General features: G+C 43.7%; 1 protein-coding gene and 1 long non-coding RNA gene across 2 annotated transcripts in view; one reads left to right on the forward strand and one right to left on the reverse strand.

Moving 5' to 3' along the window:
- The window catches only part of LOC149360505 (sodium-coupled monocarboxylate transporter 2-like), a 169,378-nt gene that overhangs the window by 100,959 nt on the left and 53,206 nt on the right, over positions 1-15,213 (reverse strand). The window contains exon 11 of the mRNA XM_089572358.1: positions 14,324-14,410. Within this exon, the coding sequence (XP_089428484.1) occupies positions 14,324-14,410 (87 nt within the window). The remainder of the gene's footprint in view (positions 1-14,323; positions 14,411-15,213) is intronic.
- On the forward strand, positions 298-10,598 carry LOC149360507 (uncharacterized). Its single transcript, XR_016288839.1, has 4 exons — positions 298-671; positions 1,932-2,039; positions 5,354-5,401; positions 10,472-10,598. It is a non-coding gene; the product is annotated as an uncharacterized LOC149360507 (long non-coding RNA).

Here is a 15,213-nt window from a genome sequence, read left to right on the forward strand (position 1 = left end):
ACGCGCTAGACCATGCCCACTCACGCACGCACGCACGCACGCATGTACCGACACGCATATTCATGCGTCCACGCGTCACAAATTTCTCAAGTTTTTAATGCTAATATGTGCACAAGAACTTAATTATTTTTGTAACGAAAGTTTCATTTGGTTTTAATCCTTTGCTATCGCACTGCCCAAAAGCCACGCCAAAAGCATAGAGCCCGAAAGAGACGACCTGGAGGAATGCCTGGAGGCGATGCCTTTCTAAATGGGCCGATGGAAGCCGGAACTGGCCGAAGCGCTAGCCAACGAACGCAGCGTCTGGGGAGGGACAACATGGCGGTCAGCGTTGCTACGTTTGTCGTGGTTATAGAGAATACATTCTAGTTCACTATAGTCGTGGTCCTCCTTTGTGGTGTCGAGGGCGTGAACCATCGCTGGCATGAGCATTTGTCACTCTTCCGATATGTGATGTGCCGACAGCAGTGAAATTCGCTGGTGCGATGTACGAAAACGTGAAGGTGCTGAGTAAACCTGTGTTTATAGCGTGCGTCAGCGGGCTCGACGGATAGCGCGTCGTCCTTTGCGCGCCTTCACTGGAAACGCTATGCTGACGGCGGGGCTCATTTCCTCCATGGCGGAGCAGCTGGTGGGAGACCACTACCCGGGTGACATCTCGCATCTTGGGGGTAAGTTAATTTTCTTCGAACCTGTTCATTATTTAAAAGCCTTTGCGCACAACTGGCCACGTCAACACAGCTAGTACAGAGACGCGAAGACGCAGTGCCTATCGCGGCAGCACGCAGCGCTGAAAGGTTGTTTGCTGGCGGCACACGGGCATGAATGCGCGTGTAGTGTTAGTGGTCACACGGTCATGGTCAGTATGCCATGCAAATATGCACAGCTGATCCGATCGCGGGGTGCACGATATCGGCGCCGTACTGCCGCCGTACTGCCATTCATCTCTCGCCGAGAATGGAATATGTGCCCGCCAATAGATCTTCGGCCCGGGCTTTACATTCTCGCCGCATGTTACGCTGTAATTGAAGTAACAGCGCTCGAGCAGTTTAACTACGTAGACTGCGATTCAGCTGTATCCGTTAGGATTGAGCTTCCTCCTCTTTCACTTGTATTTCACTTGTACTTTTATAAATTGTGTATTTAAGGTACGAAGCTCCGTATGATCCAGCTGCGTTCGTACTTATAGCCGAGCCAGTGTAGTCGAGCCTTGAATAGCAGAACGGTGAGATAAAAACAAATTGCTCTGAAGTTTTTCGCCTCTATTTTGGCATTCGCTTTTTCATACTTTGGCTCGGAGCTGAAATGGTACAAACAACTGCAAAATGCACACAGGTGCCCTAGCTCCATTTGGCCTAAATCCCGAAGTTGCAGTGAAATTTAAGGGTAATTGAGCCTTTAATATGTACGAAGAATAAACTTGATTGTTGCATGATTATAACCAATGGCGCAAATAAATCTGACTTTGACTTAAATATGCTGAGGTACCTCTCCAATACCTTATTTGATGTTAAAGGAAAAAGTGTGGTTTTTCTGCAATTGGCACTATTAATTCATCATACCTGTGAGAATGTGAAATCAGTGCTAATCATGCCAGATTTCAAATTGAGGGACGCATGCAGAATTTGAAGCAAACCAGCCTTCTACTGAAAATATCGTTCTCCTGTGGTCTGTTCTTTTGAATGGTGGTATGTATTGTAGAAACGATGCTGGATATCGATATGCAAGTGATGTCTCGTCTGAGGCTAGCTTGTGAATGACTGCCGTGGTTATGAATTTCTTGTTGCCTGGCCCACTTCGAAATGTGGTTAAACAGTCGTGTTCCATTCTGCGACCGGCTCCTTTTTGTGCCTTGCATTTTGCCTTACATGCTTGATTCTAGTCCATTTTTTGCACTGTGCTGCTGTTAAATGTGTCTTTTTACCTTGCAGCAAGCTCCACATAGCTTTACCAGCAATGCCTCTTCCAAGCTCTCCAGTATAGCTGTGCCAGCCTTTCACTTGGTGCTAGGATGCCCAGCAAGCAAGCAGGCTTTTGAGGTAAGCACTGAAGACATCTTCCGACACAAGTAGCTTTTATTTTCCTAGTCCACTGCTACTTGTGTGACCCCTCGTTATGTTTATTTTGGCAAGTTAGGTTGCCTATTAAGGGCTCTCTTTTGTTTTTCACCTGCTGCTGTGGCCTACTGCATTGGTGTTCGGCTACTGAGCCCAAAGACGCGGGATTGAATTGTGGTGGCTTTGTTTCGACAAGGCGAAATGCATATTTGCTCGTGTGTTATGCAATGTCAGTGCATGTTAAAGAATCTTTGGTGGGCGAAATTTATGCACAGCCCTCCTCTATGAATGGAGCTATTGTTCAACTTTGAGGCATTAAAGGGACACTGATGGCAAGCTGAAGTTGACCTGTGATGATGAAGTTCCGCATTCTAACCACAAAGACGACACTTTTTCTGAAAGTGGAGCTTTATAAGCCAGAGAAAGCAAAACATACAATTGTCATCAGCACCGGCTGATTTCGGAAGTAAATTGCGATGCGCTGACTCCGTTTTTTTTTTTGGCACAGATTCCAGAGGCTAGGCTGAACTGCCATTCACCTCAGAACGGTTATCATGGAGTCCTTTGTGTAGACTTCATGAGTTCAAATCGAGTGTCGGGAAAATTTTTAAATGTAATTTTTGCGCCAATCATTGTGTTGATGGCCTTTGCGCTGCTGTTAAAACCCGGGATAGCAGTATGGTATCCCATAAAACTAGGTTCAGGACTTGCAGGAAGTGGTTTATCACATTCTGCTAGCTTGTGCAAGAAACTACTTCAGGGATATGTGCAGGTGTCTTTAATGTGTTCCTGACTGAGCACTAACTCGTTAGGGGGAAGGCAGCTTCTGATCTGGCACTACAGTGCCAGTGTCGTGAGTGTAAATCATAAGATGACCCATCAGTGTGTACGCCTGATTTCTGTGACACTTCAGTGGTGTGTAGAAGTGGTAAACAAATCTGTAAGGTATTTGATGCATATCTCCAAGGCAACGGCTGTATGAGTAGCGAAGCCATTAGTCAATCTTCAACGGAAAGAATTTTCTCTTTTAGATGACGTGCTTGTATATCAGTGACAGTTATTTGTTGTCCTGCCTTTCGCTGGTGTGGGTCATGTGTGGCACATCTTCATGCGAGCCTTCTTTTCCTTCACAAAAAATTCAATTGATAGTCCAACCTGTTGTCATCTCTTTTCCTGTGTTGCATCTTTTGGCTGGTTTTAAATCTGCAACTGAGCTCAGACCGTGATAATTACAGCCGGAAAACAGGGCTACTGAATGTGAGCTTGGCATACATGCGTACTGTATGTGTGAAAGTGCAGTTTATAATATTCAGAAATGCTTGATAGCCTTACAAGAATCTAAAATTTTGTTGGAATTCCTATTTGTTCTCTGTTCAAGTGTCGAGAGTTTTTCCACTTCATCGTGTGATTAGAGCCACTTTGGTACTTTAGCTGAAATCTTTTCTTTAGCCTGCATGTTTCCCACTTTTGGGACAGAAACGTGGAGGCTAATTAAAAGAGTTCAGCTTAAAAGAGTATAGACACCTAATCTTGGTGGCATGTTTTCTTCTATATAATGATGCGGAAGACACTACTATGCATGAATCACCATCTGGTATTCGCGTGAGACTGCTAAATAATTTATAATCAACTTTTTCCGCCATCCTGTTTCGGTGAACAATTTGACTATGGCTATGACATCAAAGAGAGGTTATAGGTCACGTGAGGCGTGGAAAAACCACTTATAATCGCTGCTTCATCATTTTAATTCGCTACAGCGCTGACGCCAGCATTCCTTAAGAGCCAGAAGTACCAATTGTATTGCAGTTTTTTATGCCTCACGTGACCAATAACCTCGCTTTGACGTCACAGCCATCATTCAGCTGTCGAAACCGAAACAAATACAGCAGGAGAAAGAAATTTGATTATAAATTATTTAGCGGTCATAGGAGGATGCCATGTGGTAATCCGTGTATAATACTTTATGCCTTATTACAAAGAAAAAAACACGTGCCAAACGATAAGGACAGCAAAGTGAGCTATGGAAAGAAAAATGATAAGTCTAACATTAAGAGACCAAAAGGGGGCGGAGTGGGTGAGGGAACAAACACGGGTTAATGACATGCTACTTGAAATTAAGAGGAAGAAATGGGCCTGGGCGGGGCTTGTAATGGGAAGACAACATAACCGCTGGTCCTTAAGGGTAATGGAGTGGATTCCAAAAGAATGCAAGCATAGCAGGGGGCGGCAGAAAGTTAGTTGGGCGGATGAAATTAAGAAGTTTGCGGGGATATGGTGGCCACACCTAGCAAAGGATAGGGTTAATGTGGAGACATGGGTGAGTCCTTTGCCCTGCAGTGGGCCTAGTCAGGCTGATGATGATGGTATGTGTCGCACCTGCTGCTTCGTGCTATCAGCTGGCCCATGCTTGGCCGACCAGACTAGCCAAATTTGTGATGTGGGTTTTCTATTGCACCTGCATTTGTGTACACAGAGGACTTGAATGGTAGCAGGCGATCCTGTGCATGTGTTCACGCCACAGCACACATGACCCACACTGAAAGCTTCTCTGCCTTTAGTAAGACAGCTGCATCAGTCTGGGGCATAACGTATCCCAGTGCTAGAGTATGAGTAAATTGCTCTCGAATATTAATCTGGTATCAGGTAGCATAGCGCAAAAGAAGGCTAGCGCGGCTGCCTAATATTCTCTTGGGCAGCTGTATTGGATTTTCAGTGCCTGTTAGTGTAATCCGTGAAAGTTCACTGTAAACCATTCGTTTCGATGTAAATTAGGAAGTCCTTAGAGCCCTGTACTTTTTAATGATAATAACAAGGTAATGCAGTAATTCAATTGTACCTGTTCTCTTTCAACACAGTAAAGTGCTGCTGGGTCGAGTTCACAGTTTTACTTTGTAGGTGTGCTCTGGCTGTCATCATCATCATCAGCAGCAGCAGCAGCAGCCTGACTACACCCACTGCAGGGCAAAGGCCTCTCCCATGTCTCTCCAATTAACCCTGTCCTTTGCCACTTGTGGCCACTGTATCCCCACAAACTTCTTAATCTCATCCACCCACCATTTTTTCCTGTGTGTGTGTCTTTTTCGCCATTCTGAAATTCAATCATACAAATGGATTGATGCACGTAGTGTCAGGTGCGTAATGTGATACCACCAGCTCACCCCAAGCTGTGCTCAGATTTGCCTCAGTGCTGCAAGAGCAATAAGGCAGGCTTGAGGCTGAGTGGTGCAAAAACATGATTTTTCAAGAATGTCTTTGTGGAAATTGCAATTAATCATGTGAATTTGCTTTCATTTTAGGAGCTGCACACAAACTGTGCGCCTTTCCATGCTGATCATGCTGGCCAGGTACGCTTATGGTTACATTACTAGGTTGTTTTCATAATGGCAGTTGTGGATTTCTGTGTGGTTTTAAAACAAATTGTATAAGTATTTGGCCTGCCACAAAAGTATAGTGGTGCATTCAAGGCCAGTGTTACAAAGGGATGTTTTGATTGCTGCAAGAACTTGAAGGCCCCTGTGTGGTCACTGTGGAAGGCCCCCTCCCTACTTAGGAATTGCTATTTGGGTTACTCAGTCATTTGGCAGAGGAATAGTGTATAGAGATAAGGGATGGAAGAATGCTTCCAACTAAAGAAAAAAATCCAGCAAGCAGTCATAGAAGCAGAAGTACAAAAATGGCAAGTCTTTCTCTAATTTACATCGAATCTTTTTCACTTAGACTTCTTATTGCATAGAACGGCTGATGCTTGGCTTACACGCATATTTTCTTTAGGTATGCAGTAGCTCTCACATTCTTGTATGATATGGTCACGGTGCCAAAAAATGATGGTGGTGTTAGAAAACTCGGAATATAGAGGAATGTCTTACAATCAGCAGCGAGACGTGAGGCCAGTGTTCCTCGAACTAAGTTCGTACACTTTTCATGTCTGGCTGATGCAGCAGCTGTTCTGGTTATACAACTTCATGTAGAAGTTAGATACAGAGCACCAATAGCACTATCTATACAAGTTGCAGCGTGCTCGACATTGCACTCATTTCGCTTACATGCTCCCATCTTTCATTTGTTAAAAAGTGGCCAAAAGTGCTCAGTAAGCTGAGTAGGCATCAGAAAGGCACTTCGACCTCGTATATAGCAGTAGAGTTCTTACAGAATAATATAACTTGTGTAAGTATGGAATGACCACAATTGAAAGGCCACATTTCTTTTCAACTAAAGTGGCTGTTTGGACTTGTTGGTCAGTGATCATGGTTAAAGAATGCAGTGTGAAAAAACAAGGACAAATGAAAAAGTGGACAGGACTGGTGTGTGTCCATTTCTTCGTTTGTTTTTGTCTTTTCACACTGCATTCTTTAACCGTGATCACATTTCTTTGTCCTTTACATTTTTTTTACAAAGCTCGTGCTTGCAAATGTTAGAACATACGAAAAAAAAAATGAAGCCTGGCTGATAACCGCCAGAAATTTTGACCTGCCAAATATACTCACGAATGCAACAGTGAGACAGGCGGGCGAAAAACAGCAGTACAACTTTTTTAGATTTTTGACAGTAGTGGTGCTTGTACTGCAGCTACTGCTAGGATAACATGTCTTGCCTCTGTAGCTCTGTTGCCTTCGTGCATATATTTTGTAAATGAAAGGTTTTTGTGACTTGTAGCCGGCCTTCAAGGTGCTGGTGTTTTGGCATCTGTTTTAACCTCTGTATGCAAAAGCCTTGCCAAAAATAGCTATCAGGAAATGCGTCCATTGGAAGAAAAGTGACATAGGATTGCGATCATTTCGTACATACACCAGTTATCTCATTCTTTGAAGAATGCTGGAGCCAGGTGCAAGGTTCTGAGGGCCTTTTGGCCCCTAATAAGCTTGAGCACCTTTGCCCACTCATTGATTAATGGAAGACAGGCATTAGTAAGTGAAAAAAGCACTATGTCAAGCACAGCTTAACAAATGTAAACTGTGCTCGGTTGTGTTTTTTCTAATTTCTTTGCTACATGATTGAAGATAAAGGTGCTATCAAAGTAAATGAAAGTAAATGGAAAGCAGTATTAGTGAAAATTTTTGATTTCATAGCCTAATTTAGATTGTCCAAATTATATAGTGCACCAATAAATTTCGCACATTACGGTTTGAAGGCAGGTGTACTTTGTCCAGGCCGGCTGTTGCATCAACCCAATATTAAGGGAGTAGAACTTGCATACCTAGCTGCCTCATCTCCACAATCTTGTGGGTCATTGTAACTTGTCCATCTGGACTGGGGAATGTTTCCAATGCTGCCTTTGTTTTTCGGCACCATGTCTAGCAGATGCAAGGAACTGCCAAGCTCCCGACCGCTCAGCTAAAAACAGTGTCATGCGCAATGCAAGCATCAACCTTCCTACATGATTACAATTGCAATTACGATTGCAATGAGGTTTCTGGCAGTAAATTCAGTTGTGAGTCATTGCTCATGCTGTGTACTTTCTTTGCCCCTCATCTCTGGGTCCTATTCCTTCTTGATAGTCTTCCTGGTCTGAGCTTCTGTGATAGCCTGTTGACATACACGAGAGATGGCATCTATGAATTTAGAGTGTTATTGGCTCTGACTGAAAAACATGCACTTTCCAGGACTACTACCTGCAGATGTGCCATATCTGTTTTCATAGCCACTGTTGTGCTGTAGTTTTGCTATCCACTTCCCTATTTTGTAATGGAAGATTTCTAGGCTGTAGCAGGCCAGACACATATAACTGTAATGCATAGAGTGCTGTATACATTAGTTAAAATTCATCGTCATCAGCCTGACTACACCCACTGCAGGGCAAAGGCCTCTCCCATGTCTCTCCAATTAACTATGTCCTCTGCCAATTGCGTATCCCCGCAAACTTCTTAATCTCATCCGCCCACCTAATTTTCTGCCGCCCCCTGCTACATTTACCTTCTCATGGAATCCACTCTGTTACCCCCAAGGACCAGCGGTTGTCTTGCCTTCGCCTTACATTCCCTGCCCGAGCCCATTTCTTCCTCTTGATTTCAAATAGGATTTCATTAACCCGCGTTTTTTCCCTCACCCACTCCGCCCGCTTCCGGTCTCTTAACGTTACACCTATCATTTTTCTTTCCATAGCTCACTGCGTTGTCCTTGAATTAAGCTGAACCCTCATTGTTAGCCTCCACATTTCTGCCCCATAGGTGAGTACCAGTAAGATACAGCTGTGTTAGACTTTTCTCTTGGGGGATATTGGCAAACTGGCTTTCACGATCTGAGAGAACCTGCCATATGCGCTCCACCCCGTTCTTATTTTTCTAGTTATTTCCCTCTCATGATCTGGATCAGTGGTCACTACCTGCCCTAAGTATACATATTCTCTTACTACTTCTAGCACCTCGCTACCAATTATGAACTGCTGTTCCCTTGCTAGACTGTTGAGCATTAATTTGGTTTTCTGCATGTTCATTTCTAGCCCCACAATTCTGCTCTGCCTGTCTAACTCATTCATCATGCTTTGCAGTTCATATCCTGAGTGGCTTAGCCAGGCAATGCCATCAGGGAATCTCAAATTACTTAGGTATTCTCCAGTAACTCTTCTCCCCAACTGTTCCCATTTCAGGCCCCGGAACACCTCGTGTAAACAGGCGGTGAATAGCATTGGTGAAATCGTGTCTCCCTGCCTGACACCTTGCCTTATTGGAATTTTATTGCTGACCTTATGGAGAACTATGGTAGCTGTGCAGTCGTTATAAATATCTTCCAATATTTTCACATAACACTCTTCTACACCCTGATTCCACAATGCCTGCATGACAGCTGTGGTTCCACCGAGTCAGTTGCTGTCTGGTAGTCAATGAAGGCTATATATTGGGGTTGGTTGTATTCTGCCCATTTCTCTATCACCTGATTGATTGCATGAATGTGGTCTCTTGTTGAGTATCCTTTATGAAAGCCTGCCTGATCATTTGATTGATTGAATTCGAAGGTTGTCTTGAGTCTATTAGTGATTACCTTAGTAAATACCTTGTAGACCATGGATAGTAAGCTGATCGGTCTGTAAATCTTCAAGTCCTTGACATCTTCTTGCTTATGAATTAAAATAATGTTCGCATTCTTTCAAGCTTCTGATACGCTCGTGGTCACGAGGCAAGCGTATGCAGGGTGACTAGTTTCTCTAGCATAATCTCTCCTCCATCCTTCAACAAATCTGCTGTTACCTGATCCTCACCAGCTGCTTTACCCCTTTGCATTGCTCGTGAGGCTTTCTTTACTTCCTCCCTCGTTACTGGCGGGATGTCCCATTGCTGTGCTCTACTGCCTCTCTCTGTAACGTTCTGATTACATTCACTACTGTAGAGATTTGTGTAGAACTCTTCGGCTACTTTAACTATCTTATCCATATTGCTTATGACATTGCCCTCTTTGTCTTTTAGCGCATACATCTGGTTTTTACCAGTGATTAGTTTTCTCTTCACTGATTTTAGGCTACCTCCATGCTTTAGAGCATGCTAGGTTTTCTCCATGTTAAACTTTCTTATGTTGGCTACCTTGCACTTATAAATGACTTCGATAGCTCTCCTAGTCCTATTCTATCTCTGAAGTTAGACGTCCTCATGCTTTGGCGTTTCTTCATCAGATCTTTCGTCTCCTGAGATAGCTTGCAGGTATCCTCTCGAATGATCTGACCACCTACTTCTGCAGCACGCTGCAATGAATTTAAGTATGTATTTAAAGATATCAGGGTGGGAGATTGAGCTTTGAGATTTGCACTTCAACTCGGGAGTTATGCCGCTGCTACACAGAATACTTGATCGCCGTAGAGATATTTCATCATCTCGCACCAAACTGCTGTGGCGCCACTGTCACAGTTGATAATTTTTCTGGGAAGCTGTTGTAGCACTCACGCAGTTTTGAAAAGGTGGTATTTATTGTTTTTGCTCTATTGGCAACAGTGATAATACGCTTGCTGCAGTGTTTTGTGGCCAGCCTTCTTTTTTTTCAGTGAAATAAGTTGTACATTTCATGTTGAGTATTCTTTCAGCGATTAAATTGCTTTGATTTTATTCCTTACCGTAAGTTGCGAGTGCTCCATGTCTGAGTGCAAATTTCTAACACTGAAAAGCCTTCAAAATCTTGATAGATGTCCACACTGTTCTAGGGACTCTGTGGCTATTGGAAATGCCCATTTAGCTGCATTCAAGTGCCACTGAGCTGATAGCCATTTGAAAGCCTTCAAAATGCCTGTGTGACATGGTTATTAGATTTTGTGCAGGTTTGATGCTGAGCAGCCTGCGTGCTTGAGTCGGGTTTTCCAATGTCTGTATTTCAAACCTGATACTTTTAGAAATCATCATTAGTTCATTAATGGAAGAACTACTTGTGCCCTTTTCTGGAATTTCCAGAAAACAAATTAACTGAATTTTTTTGCATATACTGCTACCTTTTTGCAGGTGCTGCATAGTGAGAACCTGGATCAAGACGCCAACCTGCTGGACTTGGAGAAGCTGAAGAAATTGTTTAGCCACTGTGTGGCACCCGTCATGAGGGATGTGGCATTAATAAAGCCAGTTAAGGTGACCTTATCTATGTCCTTTTGCAAGCATGCTACACACATGAGAGCCATCCCACGAAGCACCATTGCTGCAAAGCTTGTTATCTCACAACATGCATGCTGAATGAGGCAGTGACAGACAGATGAGGAGGCCTTAAGGTAGGGCATTGGCATAATGTGTTGAGCAGTGATGTAGGAGCCTTGCAGCCATGCAAGGTATTATCAGTATCATGATGGTAACTCCATTTGACACTCTCTAGTGCTCTGTGAGCCAGACAAGGCTCTTGAACATTCTGGGACTCACCCTTGGCTCTCGGACATTCTGGAAGCCCCACCCGGCTTGCGCATATCACGCAAGGATGTCTCCTGCTGTACGAGCCTTACGCGGCTTGCGCACGTTATGTGACAGATGTCTCGCATTTGCGAGCTTGCTCGGCTTGCGCAAATTGTGTGAAATATGTCTCGCGTTCTGCGACCTCGCTCAATCGTCACAATGTGCGTGGCAATAAACACGCAAAGATAGGCACGCAGAATTCACGCTCAATATTTTCAATAGGGTAGTCCCAGCATCTCCTCACAAAAATATACTACGCACTGCGACTTAGCGCTCTTTAACTTTATACGAATTCGTGCTAAATCATATTTTGTTGACACCCGCTTTTGTATGTACATGCCGCAAAGCGAGTAAATTGAATAAAATTAGCTTTTTGGTTTTGATAGGTCATGGATGTTTTTGAGGACTCGTATGAAATGCGTGATCCCAGTAAAGGTATTAAACCATCTCGCCAGGCTGTTATGCACCGATATTCCATCGAAGTCACTAGTGTTTTATTTCCTTCGTCGATAAATTTCTGTGAAATATCCACCTGCATTGTAGATTCATAAATGGCCTTGCCATAATGGCAGCACTCCTCCCTAATGAAAATAGTTAAGCAGTGCATGATGTGCCGAATACTTTCGTGATTCAATGTAGATATCTTCTTTTACTTGGTAATGCGGCACAGCAGCAAACGCACCCTTACCCATAACTTGATGTAGCGTACGTTGTGTTGGAAACTGAGTGGATGGTGGTAAGATTTCCTGGGCAGTAGTCCAGGGACACCGGCATTCTCTCAGGCTTTTCTCCGTGTAGAATGGTGTCTGTCATGCTCCAAAGCTGGTACGCTATTGTTATAAGTGTCGCTATACCAGCTCCCTGCATTAAACAGCTCTTGTTAAATAATGTTGCAAGATATGTTCGTTTAAAATGTCATATTTACGTTCATTTACGGTGCGCACGCAGATACCAAGACACTTTATCAAGAGGCTCGTCAAATATGTATACAACGAGGGTTGTATACATATTTGACATCAACTCGTTGCTGACACATCAAAAACACTGGGTTTTTTTAGAAGGTCACTTTCACTGTCTCCGCAATCAATCCGTAAACTAGCATACGAGACTTTCATTCGCACTAAACTTGAGTACGCATCAGCAATTTGGTCTCCTCACCAGGCTTACTTAATTAACACCATTGAATCCATTCAGAATCGTGCGGCACGCTTCATTACTTCAGATTACGATTTTCAGCACAGCATTACCGCTATCAAGTCATCCATCGCTATCAGCCCACTAGCCCTTAGACGCAAAGTTTCTCGCTTATGTTTATTGCACAAATTATATCACAATTTTCCTAACCTACGCGAGTCCCTTCTAGTCCCTCCTGTGCGCACGTCATCCCGTTTATTCAACTCCATGAGCATCCAACGTTTACACGGATCAACTAATGCCTTTAACAAATCTTTTTTGCCAGCCGCTATTCAAGACTGGAATCGGCTTCCAGAATCGGTTGTCATTGAAAGCAATCCAGTAAGGTTTAAAGAACGTCTGATGTGTTATCTTGCTGTATAAATGGTTTCATTTCCCTTTCGTGACATTATTTCTCTTTATGCTTTTGTTGTGTGTGTGTTTTCTTGTTTGTTCTTTTTTTTCCCTTTTTTTCCCCACCAATGTGAGTCATGATGAATGTACTACTCCCCCCCCCCCCCCCCCCTTATGTAATACCCCCTCCCAGGGGCCTTTAAGGGTCAAATAAATGATGATGATGATGATGATGATAACGAGGGTTACGTGGTTTAAATAAAATTTTACAAAAAGGCTTACGCTCTCTTCGCAAGAGTAAAACTAAATAATCTTGAAGGATAGCCTAGAGCACAAGGTAGCATTCAAGGTAGCATTCATACCTTCCTAATTTTTGTAACATCGTACTGTCTTATTTTTTAAAGCATTTAAGAGAGGCATTTAATCTTTTAGTCAATGAATGCTTTCCAAAACCTTGAATCTAAAGCTGCCAAGTAATAAACTTGTTCCTTATATTAACCTGTTAATGATACGAACTCTGTAAATTATCTCAATTTTCTAACCGCTTAAGACAATGGATTGAATTTTCAACTAATAACAATTAGCGAAAAAGCTTTCGTTTCAAGCAGTAGCAATGCCTCCTTACAGCCTCCCTTCCCATTGAGAAAAAGAAGGAGTCCATAAAATCTGCTGCAACCACTGGGGCGCCCCGCTGCGGTTACTTTTGCGCGCTGAAACGGTCTACCAAACAAATGCACCACCAATAACATGGTGTCACGCCGCCAGTAACATTCCTGCGCCGTAAAGTTCTTAGCAGGGGGGCCGCTGAAGTGAAGAAGATAGCAACCAAGGGACACTTGGCTGCTGGTCATCACCTCTTCCACAGATGTGTCACACATTTTGAATGTCAGTCTTAGCATTTATAATTGGTTGAGCTCGTCCGCTGCACGATTACTTTATTCATGCGCTTGATACCATCGTTCTCAAGAGGTTCCTGACAAGGTGTATATCTTAACAATGTTTGCCGTCTTACGTGAGTGCGGTTTAACAAAAAAAAAGGCAAAGCGGGTGGAAGCCACAATAACAACAGTTGTACTTGACTTTATTATCACGCCATGGGGTCCCTGCCTCGTTGCTGCCATTAAACGCAGTGTACTCGAGAACCATGTTCACTCTATCTACGTACAGAGAAGAGGAAATTCTACAGCGAAGTAGCTAAGATTTTTTAGTGTAGTTTGCTGAAACTCGCCTTCTTCAGCTATTTTAGAAAAGGTAAATTGATTGATCTGGGCCAAAAGGACCACATGAGCAATACTATCGTTTATACACCAGCTACACAAATTTCCCAGCGTTGATTGTTAAATGTCTTCATCTCAGAATTTAGTGCAGAATCTTTATTCTTTAAGGCCTCTCATCCGCGGCTTCTTTACTACCGTTACGCTCCTACAATTTACAAAATTGCTCTCATTGTTGGAAACTTTGGTGCCGCAGTGAGGCCCCATAGAATTCTCTAGTTCACTACGCCGGCTATGTACCTCCACGAAAGTCTTTACAATTATATCCATTCTTATTGTGCCCCGTCGCGGTGGCTGGTTACGGCGCTCGGCTGCTGACCCGAAAGACGCTGTTTCGATCCCTGCCGCGGCGGTCAAATTTCGATGGAGGCGAAATTCTAGAGGCCCGTGTGTACTGTGCGATGTCGGTGCACGTCAAAGAACCCCAGGGGGTCGAAATTTCAGGAGCCCTTCACTACGGCGTCCCTCATAACCTGAGTCGTTTTGGGACGTTAAACCCCAATAAACCAAACACACAAACATTCCTCCTGAATTAAACATGAAAAGTCAGGGTACATTTTTCACGACTGCACGGTTGATTTACTTGGAGAAAGCGACATCTTTCGTGGATACGTACCTTTGAATGGACGAAAGGGAACAGCACAGCCAACACACACAGTCCTACAAACGGCGCCGTAACGGCACTGTATATCATGAGTATGATCTACGGAGAAAACAGAACACCCAGAATTCAGACCATAGCTACTATACGGACTCAGAGCATTACTTAAAAAACATTTGTGCATAATTAAGACGCTGCAGCCTACACCACAGAGCGAGCCAAGCTCAGAGCTCTGCGACCAGTTCCCTACCTGCCTGCACTGACCATCTTATTTAGGCTTTATCCCTGCCACCGACAAGATCCAATGGAGTGCCCCTGCCCCGCTTGCCACTATTTGAGCGAAGGGGCAAAATAAAAAGAAAAGCAAGCTTGAGGCAAGTGTAAAAGCACGCGCATTTCATGCAAACTCCAACATTGTAATGACCCAGTTTGTTGAAATGAAGGTTGACACTAAGTACAAAGACAGGATGGTCGCTGTTCGTTTATTTCACTTCATGTCTTCGTCTTATGTCCCGCTCAAATTTTGTGCCGATGAGCACTGATCCAGCTAGCCCAACAATGCACCTTGCCTCAGTAAGACTGATTTGCAGTGTCTGCACACATAATCTGCATTAATCTTTGAATATAACAGTGGTAGAAACCTTCTGTCAAGCCCAACACTTTAGTAGCGTGGTCGATATTAGGTTCAGTTCTTACCAAGGACCATCGTCTTCTGTCGAAAAGGGCATCTTAAAATGCGGGCAGGCCTCAATTTTACTATGCTTACGCGTATACTGCCGATGCAGTCGCTCATTGGAATGTGTTGGCATGCCTTCGTGATAGCTCATTTGCTTACGTCCACTAAACATCACTCTCACATAGGCCCCCCAAGTTCTACGAAATCTATTTTCTTTTAGCCGCAGGCG

This window comes from Amblyomma mixtum, chromosome 2 (assembly GCF_055824585.1).
Source record: "Amblyomma mixtum isolate Tamu chromosome 2, ASM5582458v1, whole genome shotgun sequence".
NCBI classification, from domain to species: domain Eukaryota; kingdom Metazoa; phylum Arthropoda; class Arachnida; order Ixodida; family Ixodidae; genus Amblyomma; species Amblyomma mixtum.